General features: G+C 46.3%; 1 protein-coding gene across 1 annotated transcript; it reads left to right on the top strand.

Annotated features, from left to right (window-relative positions):
- Positions 1-8,891: 8,891 nt before the first annotated feature.
- HBEGF (heparin binding EGF like growth factor) lies at positions 8,892-19,562 on the top strand. The gene is made up of 5 exons (XM_007938989.1): positions 8,892-8,937; positions 9,141-9,314; positions 12,134-12,311; positions 18,507-18,662; positions 19,490-19,562. The coding sequence occupies exons 1-5, from the start codon at positions 8,892-8,894 to the stop codon at positions 19,560-19,562; spliced, it is 627 nt and encodes a 208-aa protein (XP_007937180.1).
- The last annotated feature ends 3,574 nt before the right edge of the window (positions 19,563-23,136 follow it).

The following is a 23,136-nucleotide window of genomic DNA, read 5'->3' as shown; positions in this document are numbered from 1 at the left end:
TGAAGGTCAGGGTCAGCTGAGCCCAACATAAATAGCCTTAACTCAGGCTTTCCAGGCCCCTTGGATCTAGACTTCCAGACTTAGGAAGTACTGGGAGGGAAACTACAGGTGCATGATGTTTCTGAGTTTCATACTTATTATTTGTGTTTTCCATTTCTCCAGAAAAGATTTAAAGGTGGTTTACAACAAAAGACATAGATATAAGTAATTTTTAAAGAATGACTAAAGAGCTCCATGATAAAACTGAAGTGGAAAAAAAAGAAATGATTGTCTGCAAGAAATTAGGCTAGGGATGCTTCCTTTAAAAGCTGGAAATAGAAATACCACATGATCCAGCATCCCACTACTAGGTACATATCCTAGAGAAATAAGAGCCATGACATGAACAGATGAATGCATACCCATGTTCATTGCAGCACTATTCACCATAGCAAAAAGATGGAAATAACCTAAATGCCTATCAATGGAGGAATGGATCAACAAACCATGGTACATACACACAATGGAATACTATGAATTGTTGAAGAACAATGATGAATCTTCGAAACATCTCATAACATGGATGAACTTAGAGTTCATTATGCTGAGTGAAGTTAGTCAATCACAAAAAGACAAATATTGTATGAGACCACTATTGTGAAAAGTCAAGGGTCTCAAGAAAAAAATATATTCTTTGATGGTTACCAGAGATGAGTGAGGACAGGAGGGTAAACCACTAACTAGAGGGTTGACCCATACTAACTTGGGTGAAGGAAAAAAAAAACAAAAAACATGGGCTAGGGATAATCACTACAACTGAGCACCAGAACTTAACTGTGCGCTTCCTGGCAGGAGAAGCAAAAAGGAAACAGGCATTCCACACCTGCCATACTTCTAAAATAGAAGTATCCATATCAGATAGTCACAAGAACCAAACTTCCAAACAATAAACTCCAAGAGGAATTTATTACAAAGGGAATTTAGGGGAGTTAGAACAGGAACTCTGGTGGCATAGTGGATAAGGCATTTGGCTGCCAACCAGAAGGCTGGTTGTTCAAGCCTACCAGCTGCTCTGGTGGAAGGAAAATGGGGCAATCTACTTCTGTAAAGAGTTACAGCCTTGGAAACCCAATGGGGGTCACTATGAGTTGGAATCGACTCAATGGCAGTTTTTTTTGGGGGGGGTTATGGAATAGATAGTATCTAGAACAGCACTTTAACAAAAGATACAGAAAGGCTTTTCATGTATCTTTTGTATCATTGGTTCTCACCTTCAACATCAATATTTCTTTTTCATAACAAATATTTTCAACATTCCTTTAACATCCTGAAATGAAATTCACAGATATACTATCTGCACACTTACTCTTTAAAACAATTAATAATAATAAATCAATACCTTAATTAAAATAAAAACCAAAATGCCAAACTCTGCCATCAAGTTAAATCTGACTCGTAGAGACTCCTCCTTGGGTTTCTGGGATGATATCTCTTTGGAAGTAGATTGCCCAATCTTCCTTCTGAGGGGTGGCTGGTGGGTTTGAACCACCAGCCTTCTGTTAGCAATGAAACGCCTCAGGTGCTGCTCCACCAGAGCTCCCATCAATAACTCTGATACCACCAAAACAAATCATTCCCACTAATTTCATTCCTAGAAAAGTCAATACAAAAACTCTTTTTATAGTTTTATGAAAATTGGAGATAGTTCTGCACTCAAATAATTATAAGCAAGTTTTTCACTTATATGAATGTTTGGCTGCACATTCAAAAGCAGCGTGGAAGGTGGGGCAATTCTTTCCCATCCCTGAAATGCCAGTAAAAACAAAACAAAACAAAAAACCAGAACCTGTTGCTGCCGAATTGATTTGGACTCATAGCAAACTTATAGGATAGAGCAGAACTGCCACATCTTTCTCCTGTGGAGCATCTAGTGGGTTCAAACTGCTTACCTTTCAGGTAGCAGCCAAGTGCTGAACCACCCACCAGGGCTCCAATTACTGACAATCAAAAACTCCCCACAAATTCCTAGAATGCCCTCTAGGGGGCAGTCCCTCTTTCTTTGAGAACCATTGTCTTAGATCAACTGTTATTTAAAAGAAGAGAGAGCAAACGGGTAATGTTGAATTGTTCTGTGACCATATTTCTTAAGAGGAAATGAATTTATACATTCCTAGTACAGAAATGGGATCTGACCCCATTCTAAGGCTGAGCAAGGGGAAGTTAATAATAGTACTGACCTATTTATATAGGGCTTTCCATTTTACCATGCACTTTCAGAGATGCTATCTCTTTCAATTGTTCAAAAAATCCTTAAGTAGATTGTTATTCCTCCCATTTAGAGATGAGGAAGCTGAGGCAAGGAGAGAAAGGTTACCATGTTCTGCAGATCAGATGCTGTCAGTTATCAGAGAATTGCCTCAGCAAGCCTTTTGACAGCAGCCTGATAGCAAATAATTCATGATGGACAACACTGGCCAGGGCCTGAATATAGAACAATTGTTTCAACACCTTGTTTTGCACATGAGGAAACAAACTGAAGCTTAAAGGGAGAGATGGGTTGTGTGAGGAGTCAGGAATCATTGCCCTTCTGCTTTGCATCCAGATGGCAGAAAGGGCAAAGTCTTGGGTCCAGAGATCATAGACTCTCAAAGTCACAGAAATGGACCCAGAAATGGAAATGAGTAGCTTGGAGTCCAGGCTTGATCCAGGCTCATTGTGAGTGACATCTTCTAGAAATGGGAATGGAATCCCTGATTCTCTTCCTCCCAAACCCCTCCCTGCCCTATCCATTATTATTCTTCATCCTTTTCATATGGATCCTGGCCCCAAACAAGCAGATATCAGAGCCTGTCCATCCCTGGGTGTGCACGAAGCCTTATCTGACACTCTCGCCAGGGGCCTGCAGTCAGTGTAGGAAGTGGGAGGGGATGCTACAGGACAGACTTGAGTTCAAATCCAACTGCACTTTCCAAACAGCCTGATCAGCTGGCTCAGAATGGGGATGGAGACTGAAGGGGAGGAGAGAAGCCCTCCTGGAGCAAGGAGCAATGACTCCTCACCCTCAGCTTCCACTTTGGGTAACTCTGGGCTGGGCTCATGGCCACCTGAGGCTGGAAGTCCTTCCACAGAGGCTTCCCTTCCCTAACCCTCTCTCCACACTCAGCCTTCTTCCCTCGCCCAGCACAGCTCTGGATTTGCTTAGGACTCTCACTTTTCCTGGTCAGAACAGGAGAAGGCAGCTGAAGCCTATGGAGCAAATGGAGCAGCACGTGGATCCCTGTGCTCTGAGCCAGAGATGCTTTCTTGGATGGAGGTTTCCAAAACTCTAATGGCCTTGCAGACCCATTGCATAGCCAAGCATGGCTACCTCCCAGCAGGAACGGGCCACTGCAACTCTGCGGTGGCTGACCCATGATAAAAGCAGCACTTCATTTAAGTTCCCTCTAAAAAAGTAAATAAAGCATATATGGTTTCAACAAAATAAAAACATTTTTTAAAGAAGCATTTGTTCATATAAAAGCTGTCATCGAATGCACACCTATTATGCATCATCTATCATATTCTGTCTCATAACATACAATCTGATTTAACCATCATGATATTAACCATGAGTTAAATAGTATTATTGTCCCCATTTACTATATAGGTCAGAGATGTTGAACAACATGTCCAAAGTTAGAAACCTAAAAAAAATAGAAACAAAATTTGGACTCATGGCTGTTTGACTTTTGAGAGTGCACACATTTCACTAGCTGGCCTGCTGCTCTTACCTAATCCTCCTTCCAGCCTAAACGAGGTGAGGTTATGATGCCCCTGGACAGATGGAGGGACTGAAGCTCAGTAGAGCTGATGACGTTACTGTCTATACAAGCAGAGAGAGGGTGCTCATTCATTTTCAGGGTAATGTTGAGCTTAAGAGCATACCAAACCCAAACCAAACTCACTGTCATCAAGTCAATTCTGACTCAGGTCAGAAGGATCCACATTGAGGCAGAGACACGCACTTGCTCAGTGGCCTTGGTCTATTACTTACCTCTCATAGCCTCAACCCTTTAAAATGGGGATGATAATATCCATTTCTAGTGTTAGGGCTGTTGTGAAAACCTAGCAAGATAATGCATGTGCAGTGTTGAGCACACAGGAACCGTCATTACTTCAAGCTTCTCTGCCTCTCCCTGAGAGTTTAGATTTGGTTCAGATTTTGTTATCCTGGTTGATTATGTAGACCAGTAGTTCCTGAACTTGGCCGATGTCAGAATGACCTGCCTAAAGAACAAATGCTCAGACCCCACCCCAGGAGATTTTGATTAAGGACTAGGATAGGGCCTGAACCTTTTCATTTTTAACAACTTTCCAGGTAATTCTAATGCACAACCAGGTTTGTGGGAACTAATTTACCAGTGTAGACATCTAAGCCACAGTGGAGAAAGGATGCAGGTTGTTCTTCTCCAACTCCCCTTTCTTGTCAATATCAGCACTCATTTCCCTAGTCCCTTCTCTTGGCTCCCCTAGTCAAGGACTCTACCCGTGACCTAGCAGTAAGTCAGTGGCACTTAGAATTCCATGGAACCTGTCTCTCTGGAAGCCTGGGAACCCAAAACAGGGCTGGAAGCAGGATGCCAGAGTTTCTGTCGGATTTGGCCCCTCCTGACTCACTGATGGCCCATAGCCAGTCAGTCTCTGCTAAAAGGGCAGGGAGGCACCATCTTCTGACCTCCTCTAACCGCACAAAAGGAAGACAGAATCACCATCAGTAGCTCAAGGACTATTCCTGCAAGGCCAGACATGCTGCCTCCCTCCAGCCCTTTCACCAACTGTTCTTCCCAAAGCACCCACCTCTTCTCTCCTGGGTTTGATAATTCACTGCAGTGGCCACACCGAACTCACAGACTATGGGGTTTATTAGGGAAGAACTAGATTACAATTTAAGTTTAGGAAAAATGCTCAGTCTCTCTCTGCCCACTGTCTTTCACCCAACAGTCTCTCTCCCAGCAGTGCATGTCTCTTGCGTCTCTTTCCCAGCAGCACGTGTCTCTCAGGAGCACATTCCTTCTCAGCAGTACATCCTTCTCACCCAGTAGTCAGAGAGATATCTGCCTCTAGGAGGCCTCCTTTTGAGCCTGGCAGAGTGTCCAAACTAGCCAATCATAACATCAGAATACTAAGCACCTGAGAGAGAGCGAACCTCCCAGAACACTGCTTTGTGCTACGCCCAACAGAAATACCCCAGGTGGATAACATTTACAATCAGGAGCTCCTCAGTTGCTCACAGCAAATTCCACAACGGAATTTACAAAGACTTATGGTTAGAAAAGCCATACCAGGTAATTTAGCACACCGCAGTCTCCAAGCCTCAGTTTGCTTATGGTCAGTGGACAGTCAAGGAAAGCAGAGCTGCCCATTTGTTCCCACATCTTGTTGCCACAGAGTCTTGGCACTATTTGCACAGTGTGGAATGCTTTTGCCATGGATCTTCACAAGGCTGCTTCTTCCTTGTCATTCAGGCCCCACAGCTTACATGTCACCTGTGCAGAGAGTCCCTTGCTAATCAATCACCAAATCTAAAGTGTCATCCCAGGCAGTGGGACACATCATCCTGTAGTTCATCATGTATTTTCATTTTTATCTCAGCATTTATCACTATAGGTCTCTGGGTGGCGCAAATGGTTGACCACTAACCTAAAGGTTGGTGGTTAGAACTCCACCTAGCAGTGCTGTGGAAGGGATTGACTCAACTCAAATCCTCCTTCCAGCCTAAACGAGGTGAGTTATGATTCCCCTGGACAGATGGAGGGACTGAGCCTCAGTAGAGCTGATGATGTTACTGTCTGGATAATGGATAAGGGTTATTTATCACTATAAAAGCCAATACCAAACCCATTGCCATAGGATATGATTTTTCCTTATTTGTTTACTTAATGTTTTGCCTATCTCCCTGCTATAAAATGTAGCTCCATTGAAGCAGCTCTTTGACCATCTTGCTTACTGCTGTGTCCCCAGTGCCTAAAATAAGTTCAGTGAAGATTTGTGGAATAAGTGAATTAATGAAGTTTACTTAGCAAGAATTGTGATTTTTTTTTTTTTTTGGTCAGAGTATATTCGAGATTCTGAAGAGAAATGACTGCCTCAAATCGCCAATTCAAGCCTTTTGGTCTTCTTCTACCAGGCCCTTCCCATAAAACCTGGCTGACACACAAACCTGGCTGGGGTGAGGCTCCTAGGTGTGATGAAAGTTCGGAGTTGCCCCACGAATGGGACTGAGGTTGATGTGGGGGTGAGAAGGCGGAAGGATAGTGCATTTGAAGAGGAAGGCAGGCTGGAACAGGAGAGCAGGGTGTGAACCTGGTGGGGAGGGTGATTTGGCTGTGTGTCAGGAAGAGTTTCTCTCCACCCTTCCCTGGGGGCTGTGGGGGTGCTGACCCCAAGGTGGCTTCTTTTGGGGAAGCAGGTAGTCAAGCAGCTGCTGAAGAAAGACAAAGGTGTGGCCTGGGCAGTGACCATCTGCTGAGGTCCTATGCCAGATACTGAACACCCAAAGGATTAATCCCACGGTGGCATGTGGCCAAATAGGTGACAGTTGAGCTTCCGCCTGAAACCAGCACAACCACAACACAGAGCCCCAGACTCACCCTAGGGGTGAGCAAGGGGCCTGGAGAAGGGTGAGAAAAGGGACTTCAACCTGGATTTGGGACTTCTAAGGAAATGGTCAGGATAGAATACTTGGTGATAATAATAATAGGTCATGGTTATTGAGAATTTATAATACGCTGGCACTATACCAACTATATGTGCTCACCTGTTCAATCCTCAAAGTGTTCTACCAAGTAGGCATTATTATTACTAGTCCCATTTGTTGTTGTTGTTGTTATGTTCCCCCAAGTCAGCCCCAACTCATAGCAACCCCTCCTTGAGTGAGGCAGTATCACTACAGAAGTAGATTGCCCAACCTTCTTTTCAAGGAGTAGCTGGTGGGTTTGAACCCCCAGCCTTCTGGTTAGCAGTCAAATGCCTTAGGTACTACATTACCAGAAACTGAGGCTCAGTGAGATTAACTATCTTTTCCAAGGCTACACAGTAAATGGCAAAACCAGGGTTCAAACTCTACTTTGTAGTGATTTTTATGTAAACCTAGGGCTGGGGAAGATTGTTGGGGCAAGTTAGGAGGGCAGAGTCAGACTGACCCCTGCAAAAGTGGGAGGAAGGGCTGTGGGATACGGTGCATGAATATCAGACCTGTTTTTATGCCAAATCTAGCAAGTGGCTCTATCTGGCACAACTAGAGGACTTTGAATGCCAATCCAGCCCTGTGTCAAACAACTCCCTCCCCTGTACAGCACCCATGGAATGAGTTCTGGTGGTCAGTGGTTCAAACCCACCAGACACTCTGTGGAAGGAAGATGAGGCAGTCAGCCTTCGTAAAGATTTACAGACTTGGAAACCCAATGGGGATTGCTGTGAGTCGGAACCAACTTGATGGCAGTTGAGTTTTGAGTGAGTACACACCTGGAGGCTAAAATTCTTCACTGAGAGAGTATTTTCTTTGGGTCATGATATTGATTCCAGAAGACCCCTGTGAAAATACATGGGGTGGAAGAGAAACACATTAGTCTGCTGGCACCTGTTGGGTCCTAGAGGAGAGGGGCTCAGTTTTAATCTTGGGGAAGAAGGTGATATTCAAGGGCAAGGAAAAGTCTGAGGTTTGTTCCACAATCTGTGTCTCTGTAATCCCAGAAAGTTGGAAATTATAATCTATGGTTAAAAAATCCTAATGGAGACTGTCCCCTGGGGGAAGGTGAGGGGAAGCCACTGCAGTGGCTGGAAGAATACCAACTTCCTTTGCTTTTGCTGGAAATAATACCAAGTGCCAGCAACGGCAACTCTGTGGCTACTGCAGGCTCAGACCTGCTGGCACTCGTGTGTCTAATTTCTAAATGATAAATTATTATTTACTATTCACTATTTTGAGGAGTCCTGGTGGTTAAGGCATTTGGCTGCTAACCAAAAGTCAGTGGTTAAAACCCACTAGCCGCTTCACGGAATGAGGAAGAGGCAGTCTGCTTCAGTAAAGATTTACAGCCTTGGAAACCCAATAGGGGTCGCTATGAGTTAGAATCGACTTGAAGGCAGTGAGTTTGGTATTTGATTCGCGATTTATTATTTACTATTCAGGTAAAAAGTGGGCTTCTGAAACTCAGGGTGACACAAGTAGAGACCCCTGGTTTGGAGGAGGGACAATCCGATGGACTAGGCTCGGAAAAGGGAAGGAACGAGGCGGGGGCGTGGAGGCGGGGTGGGGTGGCCAAGGGCAGCGCTCAACTGGGCAATCTCAAGGCTGTATAGCGCGACTGGCATTTGGGAAAGGTAGAAACTGGTCCCGGCCACCTGCCGGTCAGCGGCCCTGCCCACTGTCAGGCCGCGGCTGCCCTGGCTTGGGACCAAAATATGTGAGCGCCACCCCCTTCACTGCCCCCTTTTCCCCCGCCGCGCCCGCAGGGTCGGGGGCTGCGCGGCCGGCGCCGGGAGCCGGGCGGGCGTCCCAGCACAGAGTTGGAAGGAGGAGGGGGAGCGGGGGCGGCGCTGGGTGGGGCGGAGCTTCGGCGCCTCCAGAGCCTTATTCCTGGCCGCGCGCGGTGGAGCGCTCAGTCAGCCCAGGGAGCTGCGCGCGGCACGGACCTTGTCACCCTGACAGAGACGCAGGGATTCCAGTGAACCGACGAACAGAGTAAGCAGACAGAGGCACAGCGGCCGCGAGCACAGCACAGGTTAGAGCCAGGCTTGCACCGAGAGGCCCGCAGCAGACAGTGCCGAGCCGAATCTCCTGCGTTCCATCCGCCCCGCTCCCTTGCCAGCACCCGGTTGCCGCCGCCTCCAAAGTGATTGCTGCCACACCGTCCTTCTCCAGGCTCGGGAACATGAAGCTGCTGCCGTCGGTGGTGCTGAAGCTCCTTTTGGCTACAGGTAAGAGGGCTGCCAACGCCCCGGGAGGTCGGGGGGATGGGGAGCGCTGTGCTGGGGAAACCGGGGAAGGTCGCTCGCTGCAGCGCCCCCGGCACGGGCCACTTGGTGGGGCCCGTGCGCCCTGGTGGGCGGGCGCGGGCCTTGGTGCGTGGAGGCCGGGTGTCCAGGCGGGGGTCTGATATGGCCTTGCCCCTCGCCCGCAGTGCTCTCGGCGTTAGTGACAGGAGAGAGCCTGGAGCGAATTCGGAGAGGGCTGACGGCCGGAACCAGCAACCTGGACCCTCCCACTGGATCCACTGACCAGCTGCTGACCCCAGGAGATGTCCGGGGCCGGGAAGTCTTGGACTTGGATGAGGCAAACCTGGACCTTTTCAGAGGTAGATGTGGGGGCCGCCCATCCTTGGACCCTGGCGGACAGTTGGATAATAAGTGGACAAGAGATCCGCGCTATTTGGGGATCCCTGTGGGTTGGGAGATATTCCTGGAGGACCTCTAGAAAGAGCCTATTGACCTGACAGGGGAACTGGAGGACCTGGGCATATGGGTCCCTCCTGCTGTCTTGCCCTTGGGTCTCACCTACTGAATTCCTGTGTATCTGGTACTTTGGGGAAAATTGATAGTGGAAAGGTGTCTGAGGTTGGTATAGTCCTCTGAGATAAACTGGGTTGTAGGAATTCAGAATGGTTGAGAATGCTTTCCTCAGAGTTCCTATGTATAAATGGGAACAAGTCCTAAGTCGCACATCAAATGATAGTTATCTGTATAATATGCTATGGAGATGCACATAGTAGGTGTGTAGTGTTAGTCTCCTTTACCCAGCTGTCTTCAGATTAGGGCAACAGAAGAGAAAGAGGAACCTTTGGCCACCCTAGGTGAGGTCAACATCTCCTGTGGGAGGATATGAATGGTCGGTCCCTAGATGGCTGTATTGAAACACTTGCTGGATGTCTACAAATCCTCCCCCAAAGTCCAGAGACATCCTGACCACTTTGAGTCCCTGATACTCCAAAGGAGGAAAGGCCAGGTGGGATCCTCCAACCAGCATAAGTGGCTGTGGCTGGGTACAGGCATAGGGGCAGAGTTCAGAGCCTCAGGCAATGCCCACTTCCCTGCTCCCAGGCACCTGCAATGATTGTCTTGAGGGTGGAACAGATACTGAGCCCAGGAGCTCTGGAATTACTTTATTTGGTTGGAAAGATACCTACCTGTTGTAGCTCCACCTGCTTCTCAGCTATCCTTCTCTCTCCTTGCTCAGAGTTTCCTTTAGGTGCTGTCTTCTGCTTCTTATATAAATCAAGGGTCTGCTCTGAAGCTGAGCCTGGGCTCCCTCCCCTCGTTCTTTTACGGTGGTCCTGTGGGGTCACCTCTGGCCCAAACAGCCTATATTCTCTTGGCCCTCTCCTCCTAGGCTGGGCAGGGCTGGGCTGTGACTCACCCCCCAACCACACGGCTGCTCCTCATACCTCTGCAGACCTGACTCACTGCTCCCTCTCCCTGGCAGGAACCTGGCTGTCACCCTGCCACTCTCTCCCTCCCCTCTCTGAATGGCTTGGCTCTCCTGACTCAATTTCCACAGTTTTGATAACCTGGGTTCCTCTGAGCACCTGTCTTACCTTCTGAACTATGGAGGGGCCTGGGACTAGCAAATAAGTAGGGCTGCTGACACCTGCCTCTCTTCCCTGCCCTTAGCTTTGCTGGGCAATGATTATTTTTCAGAGTTGGGGGTTCTGTCACCTAAAATAAACTACTATTTCATAAGTGCCTATTGTGTTCTGGTAATTTGACATGTTATCCTGGTTAATTTATTCCTTGTAGCAACCCTTTTATGTAGGTCCTCTGCTATCCACATTTTACCAAGGAGAACATTGAGGTTCAGAGAGGTTAAATGACTTGTCCAAAGTCTCATGGCTGTGACTGGAGTATACCTTTACTGACTTCAGAATCATTTGCTATAGTTTTTCTTCATTGTCTCAATCCTGGCACAGTATCTCAGGTGCTGTAGACTTATAGAGGGAGAGGGAGAGGCAGCTGGGTATGAGGCAGCTTGAAGTGTGGCAAAGAACATCAGATGTAGAATCCAGAGAGTAGACCCTACATGACCTCAGGCAAGTCACTCTGGCTTTTGAGACCTTGAGTTTTTCATCTGAAAATGGGAAGTTTATTATATTCTTTGAAGTTACTTCTAGCTTGAGGATTCTAAGTCTCCTATCTCATATATCATCCATATCCATCTGCCAAACACATAGCTATAACCATGGGGAGTGGGCATCTTTTTCCTCCTGGGAGCAGGGAAGTGTGGGGAAACCAGGTCCAGACCCCTAGGCTGATGAGTATAGCCATAGCCCATGGTAAGTCCTAGCTGGATGTCTGGGTGAGTTTTTTTTTTCTTCCCCCTGTCTCTCTGAAGCCTGGAAAGAAGGGAGAACTCATTGTTGTTCCAGTTCCTTCTGGACAATTCTTTACTTTCCATCTCTCAAGCCCTTGTACACATTGAACCCCCCCCCCCCTTCTAGAGAGCTATAAACAGGACATTGGGAATAAATGAAAATGGACCATCGAGAGAAGTAGATGAGCTGTAAAGGGCACAGAGCAGGGTAAATATTTTGCTTGAAGTGAAAGAAGACTAACCAGAGACAATCTAGTTCTGCCCTGGGCTCGTGGTACCCTGAAGCTAATAGGTGCCACCTGAAGACATGAGCACTATTCTTATTTTAAGAATACCTCAACCTACCTCAACCTCCAAGTACCTTTTCCAAAAGCAATTTTTGTCTCTGACACTGTCTTCCTGCAAATGGGTCACTGAGTGCAGCATCAGGAAATGAGACTGATTAAAGCCAAAATAGAACCAAATGAGGGTGGTGGGCAGTGTGGTGGAGGTGAGGTTGGTAGGATTGCCCAATGAGCTGCAGTCACTTGATAGAAGCTCAGAGTGAGGTTCTTAGTTTGTGAAATGCCTTCCTTGGAACCCATCATCGCCTCTGCTTCCTTCTGAGGTTCCTGCTTTATGGCACTATGCCCAGTCTTCCTTCAGCCTTTGAGAAGCACTGAGCCATGGGGTCTTTTCAGACCTCTGATTGCAGGTGGGATCAAATGGAGCAAATTGCCTCCAAATGCTGTGCAGCTCTGATTCTGTCCCCCAAGGAGAGTCAAGAGTCTTACCAGAGTGCTTTTTTTTTTTTCTTTTTTTTCCCTGCAGTTGCTTTCTCCTCCAAGCCGCAAGCTCTGGCCACACCAAGCAAAGAGGAATATGGGAAAAGAAAGAAGAAGGGCAAAGGGCAAGGGAAGAAGAGAGACCCTTGTCTTCGAAAATACAAGGACTTCTGCATCCACGGAGAATGCAAATATGTGAAGGAGCTCCGGGCTCCGTCTTGCATGTAAGTGTCCTCTCCCTTGGGCTGACTCTCATCAGCATGCTCTTTGTCAGCCACATGGCTGTTCCTCGTTGTCACTGTTTCTTGAATTCATTAATCTACCCAGTTTCTTCACAGCCTCTCTGCGGAAGTTGGGAGGAGGAGAAATACTTTTAGTCAGCGGAAGGGCCCCCCCCCCCATCAAATGCAATTTCCTGTGGTATGGGTTTATGACGCTTTTGCATCCTTGGGGACATTTCCTGCTTGCCCAGAAATGTGCATGTAGCTAGGAAAGCTGGCATATGAAGGCAAGTCCTTCATTCTTGCCCCATGCCCTACTCTGGATGGAAGAAGGCATTAGAAAACATGGCAGAATGGGCTTCCTGTGTAAAGTGGAGCTCCTGTGGTTGTCTTTTTCAAACCCTGTAAGCATATACAAGGTGCTTTTGGACACATGCTGGGTAGGTGTGTGCATACTTGGGAATGTATGCACATTAATTAATAAGCAAATCTGGGTTGGTTCTAAAGCATGGCAGGACTGTACAAAGAACAATCATAATGGGAGCAGAGAAAACCCCTTCTCCCTTCTTCACCCTGGCGAGGGCTGGGGGTGAGGACATGGAGGGTATTGGCTTTTGGCCATGGGCTGAAAGGATACTTTCTTTATGCAGGATTAATAGGAGATGGAACCTGACCTAGCAGACATCAACCCCTACTTAGGCAGTATCACCCCTTCCCTGGGCAGGGGTGTGGGTGGAGGAGCTGTAGATTCCTGGCTGCTCTGCTAGACCAAGCCCAACAAGTGACTGCCTTGGCAGCCCCTCAGGGATGACGGCACTGCCATGCTTTCTGGCAGGCATAATGTTGCCACTGTGCCTGAGGCCAACACCCCACGTCAGGCTGCAAACATTCACTCTCTTCCTCTGGGCACAAGGTCCTCATGGAGAGACTAGGAGCCTTGTGGCCTGGGAGACTCTGGACAAGAACAGGAGATTACCGGATGCACATTGCCTCCTGATCTGTCAAGAAGCTGGCTGCCTGTGATTGGCACGGATCCCTTGGCTTTTTGAAGCTTCCTTGTCCCCTCTGATTGCACACAGCTGAGCTGCCTGGTATTGGACAGACAGACCCTTCGCTCCTCACCATGTCCTTGGTCATTTGTGTATCTTCTCCTATAACATCTTTGTTAAGACCTTGGTATTGAATGGGTTGTTTGGGAGTGGCATAGGGAGTCCCCATATTATCTCTTTCAGGGTCTTGGGACAGGGAGGAAATGTTTGTCTTAAATTTGTAAAACGGCATCATTAGCACTGGGTAGAGGCCATGATTCTAAGGGTAGTCAGGATGGATTGAGGTCAAGAATCTGTCTGGGCTGAATTAGTCCAGGGCATTAGTGGATGGATATGGGACTTCAGTGCTTGACAGCACTTTTGTAGGGCTCTTCTCCCAGAGTACGGGGCTCCGGATCATCTTATCCCAGAACACCTAGATAAGGGTGCCTAGAGCCAACTTCCCAGTGGCCCTAGGGGTAGCGATCATAGCTGTAAAAGTAGCTCCTCTCCTTTGCCCCAGAGCCTTACAGTTTCCATTTATTATGACTTGAACCCAACAGATAGGTCTTATGTACTTACTTGATGCCAGACTATGCTAGGTAGTAGTTGTTGTTGTTATGTGCCGTCGAGTCAGCCCTGACTCATAGCGTCCCCTCCTTGGGTTTCCAAGGCAGTATCACTACGGAAGTAGGATTGCCCAACCTTCCTTCCGAGGAGTGGCTGGTGGGTTTGAACCACCAGCCTTCTGGTTAAGTCAAGTGCCTTAGCCACTATGCTACCAGAGCTCCTTGCTAGGTAGCAGGGAGATGTAATTAGTCTCTTGGGATTCTCAAAAGCTCTTTGCTAGGCAGACATGGCTTGCTATCTCCACTTGAAAATTAAGGTAACTTGAACCAGAAATGGGAAGTGATTTCCTTGTGATCAATAGCTAAATAAGTGGATAGAAACAGGGCAGGAACTCAGATGCCTAACTCCCAGTCCAGCATGCTTTTTGTTACCCCAGGCTGCACTAAATGTTGGTCTGCCTAGGCAAGATTTTATAGACGGCAGCTGTGGTCCAAGAGATCTCTGAAGACTTTTACTAGCCTAACAGTATAATAATTTGATTTGAAGACTCTGCTTCTCTCTTCTCTGGCTGGGCAGAATTTTCAAGGGGCTAGATTCCTTCTCTGGTCTGGCTTATTCCTGCCTTCTGCTTCCAACCCTGGATTTTCAGGGCAGAAGGCAGCAAGAAGACACAGGCTTCTGGTATGGGGAGCAAGGTATCTAGGCATCTACATCTGGGGGCCCTTTGTGGATCCTTCCTGCTTCCAGACCCAGGAACCACTAGCCAGGCTGTGTCCAGGTTGGTGTGGTGAGCTTGAGGCTAGCCAGTTTCCTAAACCAGCCCTTTAGAGACATCACTGTCAGGAAAACCCTTCTGTGTCATTAGCCAAAATCACCCTCAGGGAACAATTCCTTAGGTTCCTGACTGGTGAAAACCTGGTGAAACCTTGTTTATTAGGTAATCCACCCCTGGTGACCAGAAATTGGCAGCAAAGTTATCCTGTGGCTGGAAGAAGTTTTGGGGTAGCTGGGCGGAGGAGGACTCAGAGCTGGAATAAGGGCCTGGGGGTTTCATTTTGCCTCACTGCCTAGCTGCACAGAGCCTCTTGGCAGAGAATCCTCTGGGAATGGCAAACCCCTTTCTTTTTGGCTCCATCTGGTTTCAGTAGCCCATTTCATAATACTCTAAAAAGGTAGGCATTCCTGTGTTTCACATGGAGAAACCAACATTTGGAAAGGTGAAGTGACTTGTCCAAGATGACCTGGCTAGAAATAGCAGCAGAACCAGTCTGGAATTCAAGTATTTTGAGTCCCCCTATCAAATAGTACCCCCTCCACCTCCTGGGGTAGGAGTGAGAAGCTCAGTTTGGAATATGTCTCTGGACCCTAGAGGGTTCTTGCTTCTGTTGTAATACAAGTTCTGAAATGGGTCACAGACATGGGTAAGAGGAACGTGTCCCAGTTTGATGGGCAGCTGGCTCTGGGCAAGACACATGATCTCACCCCCACCCTGGGATGCTTGGAATGTACTCATCCCTCCCCCCCCCCCAACTCCCTGGGGAAGCCAGGAGTTGTCTGCAAAGGGGAGGAGGGGTAGGTAATATTAGGATGTTTACATTATTATCCTTTTGACTCAGGGTGGGGGTGGGGGTAGAGGGATTATGTAACTGAATTGTGGGGCTCTGAGGCCAACCTTTATTTCTGTCATCTTAGTAACTACCTGTGGGGTTTGAATGATGGGCTGGAAGTGAAAAACAGACTCAACTTCTCCCCCTGAGAGCATAGTCTCTGAAGCCATCCAGGCTGTGGGGTTGAATCCTGGCTCTGCCACTCACTAGCTGTGTAGCCTAGGCAAGTTATGTAAAGAAGTAAAGCCTCAGTCTCATCTTTAAAATGAGAAAAGTAACTCCTTCATAGATATGATTTCAAGGGGAAATGAAATGATCCTTGTAAAGCAGTTAGCACAGAGTATGTGGTGCGTCGCAAGCCTTTAATGTTAGCTATTTATTATTGTTAATTTTTAATAATAATCAATAACGTTAATAATAATACAGTCAGAGAGCAGGGCCAGACATCCCCAGGAATCCATCAGATGAGTTTTTCCTTGAGGTAATCTACACTGTTCAGAGTGGAAAGAATCATGACCTTGGAATCTGTCAAAACTTGTTTCTGGTCTTGGCCCTGCTGCTTCCTAGTGAAACTTGGCAAATCACTGAATCTCTCTGACCCTTTCAGTCTGTGGAATAGGTCTGTAACCTGCCTACCAGGGTGTTATGAGGCCCAGTTGAGCTGGTAGAGATGGGTAACCAAAACCTACTGCCATCAAGTCGATTCTAACTCATAGCGACCATATAGAACAGAGTAGAACTGCCCCATAGAGTTTTCATGACTGTAAATCTTTATGGAAACAGACTGCCTCATCCTTCTCCTGCAGAGCCACTGGTGTGTTCCAACCACCGACCTTTTGGTTAGCAGCCAAATGCTTTAACCATGGCACCACTGGAACTTCTTTATAATATGGGTAAAAAAAACAAACAAAAAAACTCACTGTTGTTGAGTCGATTCTGACTCATAGCGACCTCCTTTGGGTTTCCAAGGTGGTAAATCTTTATGGAAGTAGATTGCCCAGTCTTCCTTCCACAGAGTGGCTGGTGGGTTTGAACTGTCAACCTTCTAGTTAGTAGTGAAATGCCTTAGGCACTATGCCACCAGAACTCCTTATAGATATATGGGTAGTGTCTTATAAACTGTAAACTGCTATGCACAGGTGATTTTACAGGCATGCTCCTGGCATCTTGTTCCATGTCCTGGCACGATAGAGTTATTGTTATGCCTGCCTGGGCCAATGGAGCAGATGCCTAGAGAGCCTGAACAAGGAACTATATGCCCTGTGCTGTGTGTGTCTTAGGCTAGGGTTGCAGAGATAGACTCTGACCTATGTTTATCCTGCACTGTAATGGTGCACAAAGCATCTAGGAGGAGCTGGGACTGGGAGAGGGGTAGGCAGAAAGGTAGGAAGAGGGACACAGTTCTCCTCAGCCATGCTTAGGCCAATGCCCAGATGCCTAGTCTCCACTGCTGCCAGGTCTGGACTAGTCTGCTCCTTAAGAGCTTTCTTGGTATCCACTTCAGCAGGAAGAAGGAATTCCTCACTCTGAGGCACCAGGTATATAATCTCCTTCCCAGGAAAAGCTCAGCTCAGAATAGAGGGCTACCAGTAATGTCAGATTACCCATTAATAAGCAAGGTAAGCACAGTCTTACCTGTGCCTACTTATGAATGTGTCATGAACAATTTCCAATTTTTTTTTTTACACATCAAAGATTCTGCTTCTAGGTATAGTTGGCATCTGTCTCTCTCCCAACCCCAGAGTACCTTCCTGCAGAATTGAAGTTTCTTTTCAAATTTATAATCCCTGATAGGCATGGCGTACCCAGGAAGCAAAGTAAGTCCAGGCTTACTTGTGCTTACTTAGTATTCTGCAGTGAACAATTTCATGTGGGTTTCATCTGTGGTGAAGCCTTGTTTATTGGGTAATCCACCCCTGGTTACCAGAAGCCAGTGACCTGAAGTCCCCAGGCAGACAATGCCACCTCACCTCTGGCTGGAGGTAGGCAGTTGTGGGGCTGTAAGTAGGCAACACACTGAGCTCAGAGTCAGACAAGCACACCCATGTTTCTGCTCTACCATGGAACTTTGGGAAAACAATTCTGCCTTTCTATAAAATGGGGCTTCTGGCTACATCAAAGGGTCTTCGAAGGGATCAGATAAAGGAAGGGATGTGAATGTACTTGTTCAACTGTAAGCACTTCCAAGTCTTCTTTAGAGCTTCAAGGAAATACTTTGCATTAGAATCATAGAGGCAGTTGCCATATGATTTATTTCCTGAGCAAGAAGAACCCCGCAGAGGGCTTGTTTCTGACATTCTTACACACTCTAACAAAGCAGCTGGGCAGGGAGATATTATCTTAGTTGGTTTGCTTGGTTTGTAGGGAATAAGGCCTGATATTCTAGTGCTCAAAGGCTAAAGGCTCCTACATCCAAGAGGAGCTGGGAGTTAAAGGAAGGGAACTTGAGAAAAATGACTCTTGGCAAAGGGACAGAGCCTATTAATAGGTTGGGCAGTGGTGGAGAGGACTGGACATCAGAACATTGATGGGAAGGCTGGTTTATTTCTGGATTAGGGTGTTGAGGAGCCTCACTATACAGACGGATACTGAATCCCCTCACTCAACCCACCAACTCTTATGCCTAACTCCTCTTAAGTGGCTTCAACAGATTGTCTTCACATACATGTAATAAATCAGTCACACATGGAACATATCTAACTGAAAGCTTCAAATTCTTCCTCACTTTTTCCCTGCCTGGAGCAGGACTCTCAGGCCAGAGAACCAGAGAGACTGGTAGAAGAGGAAGGCATAGCGGGAAGGAGAAAGGCCAGGGAGCATTCAGAGGGTATTTTAAAAACAAATCTCTTATCAAAGAAGAAAGATAGAGGAAGGCATAGATCATGGTCAGGGGTTGATAGGCTAGAAGTGTGAGGAATGGGATTTGGTTGGGCCACTGCCAAGAGAGAGAAGCCAAACTACTAATTCTAACTCCTTGTTCTGTCTTGAACCAGCTGCCAGCCAGGTTATCATGGAGAGAGGTGCCATGGGCTGAGCCTACCAGTGGAAAACCGCTTGTATTCGTATGATCATACAACCATCCTGGCCGTGGTGGCCGTGGTGCTGTCTTCTGTCTGTCTGCTCGTCATTGTGGGGCTACTCATGTTTAGGTGAGTGTTTGGGGCCCCTGCAGACTGTTTCTGCAAATTATTCCATTCTTCCTCCTCCTGGGTCTTCTGGCTAGTGATCACATGAATCCTCCACCTCCCCAAATCCTGGGCTAAGGATCTGACTGACTCCTGGGTGCAGGTTCTCCAAGATCTTGATTACTTTGTATGACATGAGTCCAGTGTCTAGAGCCCATGGCACAGCTTGCCAGGCCACAGCAGGTTCTACTTTTCACAGGAGTTCCTGCCTCAATAGCCTAGCAACAACCCATGGAGCCACCTACTTACACATTTCTCTCTTCTGGCTATGTTCTTTGATGACATTAGTATATAACTTGGTAGTTAAGGCATGAATAAGTGCTATTTGTATACCCTTCCAATTCTGAGTCATCTGGACTGTAGGCCATGCTTCTAATCCAGGTTATGTTTGAGGTCGAGGGTGACCCACCAAGTGGTCTATACCTGTTTCCAAGCACTGCAATTCAATTGCTGTGAGACTTGGAATGAATCATCTCATCTTTCTGAGGATTATGCTCTTTCAGTGATTGTAATCTCTGTCCATCTGCCTCAAGGAAGTGTGAGGATACAGTGAATGAAGAGAAAGCTCTTTATAAATTATAGCCTGCTGTCAGAAACAGGCATCCCTCTGGGAAGTTGGTCTTTGACCAGGAGTTTGTTGAGCTGTCAGATCCTCTGAGCCTTCCAACGAGTAGAGTGAACTACTGCGCCAGAGTTTTTAGGAATGACTTGCTCTGAGACCTGCATCCTGCGTCTCAGTTTCTCCTCTGTCATAGCAAACAGGTCTTGCTCACAAAACTTGTTTTCCTCAGGTACCACAGGAGAGGAGGTTATGATGTGGAAAATGAAGAGAAGGTGAAGTTGGGCATGACTAATTCTCACTGAGAGAGACCTGCACTGAAGGTAATGGTTCATCCTTTACCCCATGGCACCATCACCACCTTTCCTGGATCTGTTTCATGGAGTGCTGAATTCTTTTGACCTAAGGGTTGGGAAATGGGAGGCAGGCTGCTCTTTAGTCAGCAACACATTGCAGAGTTGTTTTTTTTAAAAATGTTATGAGTGCTTTAGGAGCTCTGGTAGCATAGTGCCTAAGGCACTTGTCTGCTAACCAGAAGGCTGGCGGTTCAAACCCATCAGCCACTCCTCAGAAGGAAGGTTGGGCAATCCTATTTCCGTAGTGATACTGCCTTGGAAACCCAAGGAGGGGTCGCTATGAGTCGGGGTCAACTCAACGGCAAATAACAACAACATGGGTGCTTTATCCCTACTTAGAGTAAAAGTTTCTAGAGAGATAATCAGGAGAGATGTCTGAGAAAACAGTTTCTCCCTCCCTTATCCCTTCTCCTTCTCTTCCACCCCAGGCGATCTTTCCACTTCATCTTTTAAAATGGGACCTGGGAGATTTGGGGCCTTAAATGCCTTCTTGTTGTGCTTTAGGAATCAGCTGGGGACTGCTACCTCTGAGAAGATACAACTTGATCACAGACTCTGCAGAGGGGAAGAACTTCATAACTAGTCATGAAGACTTCTTCATCCCCAGTTGCTATGTAGATTGGGCCTCCCGTAATTGCTTTGCCAAAATACCAGAGCCTTCAAGTGCCAAACACAAGATGTCTGATGGGATCTGGGTCAGAAGAAAGCAAAAGTGAGGGCCCTTCATGCCCTTCTGATTCCCCTCCACCAAACCCCACTTATCCCCCATACATTTGTTTAAACACTTATCTTCTGGATTAAAATGCCAGTTAAATTCCAAATGCTCCAGGATCTTTGACTGAACAAAAAAGAAAAAGAAGAAAGATGAAGAAGTAGAGATTTGTGGACTAGAAGAAAACAACAGAGATTGAGAAGCCATGTAGGCAAGTATCCTCCAAGGGATCTGCCATTTGGACCCTCCAGCGCTGGATTTGATGAGCTAACTGTGAAATATCATAAGCCCAAGAACTCTGAATTTTGGGACTTCTGCCCAGATGGAAAAATAACAACTATTTTTTTTTTATTTGTTTGTTTGTAAAATGCCTTTTAAATTATATATTTATTTTATTGTATGTATGTTAATTTATTTAGTTTTTAACAATCTAACAATAATATTTCAAGTGCCTAGACTGTTACTTTGGCAATTTCCTGGCCTTCCATCCCGCATCCCCCATCAAATGGCTCAATGCCACACTGCTCTGCCACAAATCTGAGTGGCTCTGTGATCCATCTGTAGTAATTATCTATATTTCTGAAGATCTTCCTTGATCAGAGTGCTGCAGGGGGAGTTATATACGGTCAGGATGTAGGAGTTAACTTTGTCGGATCCACTCTATGAGTTGGACTGCAGTCTTGCCTAGGCAATTTTGTCTACCGTGTGTGTTTTGAAAGCTGAAGGTGCTGATGTCAAGGTGTAACAGATATCGGTGTTTCCCCATATCCTTTTCCTCCCAAATCTCAGAAGAGGTTGGGCTCCCAGGCCTGCAGCTTTCCTGGCCCTTCCCCGCCATAGCCCTGGGCCAAAGAGTAGGAGCTCACTCTCCTTTATGTCAAAACATTTCTTTTACTCCTGCCATTCTTCTGGTGCTACTCCAAGCAGGGGTCCATACAGCAGAGGACAGCTAGGGAAGCTATCAGTAAAGAAAAAGGCTAAGGAGGAACAGGAGACATTGGAGCTGACTGTTCTTGTTAATTGATTACCTGCCAATTTCTACAGAGAAGGTTGGAGGTGGGGAAGGCTTTGGGTAAACCCACCCCGTCACCAAAACTATAAAGGTATGCTGTCTTGTTCCCCTCTGGAAGTTTCTGGTGCCATTTCTGAACTGTTACAACCTGTATTTCCAAACCTGGTTCATATTTATACTTTGCAATTCAAATAAAGATAACCCTTACTCCACAGATTTCTGTCTGCTTGTTTTAACTGGGGACTGGTTTAACATAGGTAATTTTTTAAGTCCTGAGTGGGTATTAGACTCTATGCTAAGCCTATTTATTTGCACTGTTTCAATATCCCCAACAACACTGTGATGGAAGTACTATTATTATCTCTATTCAGAGGAGGAAACCTAGGCTCAGTGGTTATATAACTTGCCTGAGTTACCACACACAGTTGGTAAATGACAGAGCTGGGACTCAGACCCTGATAGTCTGACTCCAATTATATTACTTCTGAGACATGAGAGAATAGAGTTTTCACATAGGAAGTTTGGCTGGCTGTAACTGGGAAAAACATCTGTTTAACCAACAGGGCCTGGATCAAGATCTGGTTCTGTGGTATATATGCAAGCAGGCATTGTTTCTGGCGAAAAATTGTCTTTGATTTCCCTCTCATGCTCCACAGCCAATCCATCAGCAAATCTTGTCAGCCCTACCTTAAGACCATGTCCTGTATGTAACCGCGTCTCATCACTGGTACTACCATCACTCCAGTCCAATTCACTGTCACCTCTTGTCTGGAATCTTGGTGATAGCCTCTGTCTCCCTTCTTCCACATTGCTCCCCTAGAGTCTTATTTCCAACATAATAGCCAGAGTGATCATTTAAAAACATCATTTAGATCTTCTCTCCAGGCCTTCCCCGATCACCCTATTATATAAACACAACATTCCTCCCCCATCTCAATCTTATTCTCTCCATCTTGTGCTATGGGTTGAATTGTGTTCCCCAAAAATATGTGTTATAAATCCTAATCTCTATGCCTGTGGTTGTAATCCTATTTAGGATTGGGTTGTCTTTGTTATGTTAATGAGAAGATTATATAAGGTGTGAGTCAATCTCTTTTGAGATATAAAAAGAGATTAAATCAATGAGTGGAGGAGAGATGGGCTAAGATAGGTGTCAAGACACATGGAGATCTCCAAGGAACCAGGAAGCAGAATCTGAAGAGACAAGGACCTTTCTCTAGAGCTGACAGAGAAAACCTTCCCTAGAACTGGTGCTCTGAATTCAGACTTCAAGCCTTCTGAACTGGAGAAAATAAATTTGTTTGTTAAAGCCAAGCATTTGTGGTATTTCTGCTATAGCAGTGTAGATAACTAAGATCGCTTCCTTTATTTTTCTCTATAACACTACCACAACTGTTGTGGTAGTTGTTGTTATTTGCCATCGAGTCAGACCCAAATCACAGCGACCCCTCCTTGGGTTTCCAAGGCAGTATCACTACGGAAGTAGATTGCCCCATCTTCCTTCCGAGGAGTGGCTGGTGGGTTTGAACCACCAACCTTCTGATTAGCAGTCAAGTGCCTTAGGCACTATGCTACCAGAGCTCCCACATTTTAGTAGGAAGTACTATAAAAAATAAATAAAATAATAAATATATATATACTACCACCACTAATATATTTATTTTTTATTGTAAAAAAATAATTTATTGTGATTGAGTTGTAGGCTCTCAATGTTTGTTACATGGACAAATGAATCAATATAAGAAACAAAATCCAATTAAAGTCCAGCAAGTGGACAGGCACATGCTTTAGTGCTGCTC

The sequence above is a fragment of the Orycteropus afer genome, unplaced genomic scaffold (assembly GCF_000298275.1).
Source record: "Orycteropus afer afer isolate SDZICR_OR568_19922 unplaced genomic scaffold, OryAfe1.0 scaffold00056, whole genome shotgun sequence".
Taxonomy (NCBI): Eukaryota; Metazoa; Chordata; class Mammalia; order Tubulidentata; family Orycteropodidae; genus Orycteropus; species Orycteropus afer.
This window is presented reverse-complemented; position numbering and strand designations above follow the sequence as displayed.

What these genes read in the sequence shown, in the direction of transcription:
- HBEGF (XM_007938989.1), top strand. Translation starts at nt 8,892, where the DNA reads ATGAAGCTGCTGCCGTCGGTGGTGCTGAAGCTCCTTTTGGCTACAG. An exon ending in CTCCGGGCTCCGTCTTGCAT is followed by an intron (nt 12,312 to 18,506) that starts GTAAGTGTCCTC and finishes GTCTTGAACCAG; the next exon opens with CTGCCAGCCAGGTTATCATG. An exon ending in GTGGGGCTACTCATGTTTAG is followed by an intron (nt 18,663 to 19,489) that starts GTGAGTGTTTGG and finishes TGTTTTCCTCAG; the next exon opens with GTACCACAGGAGAGGAGGTT.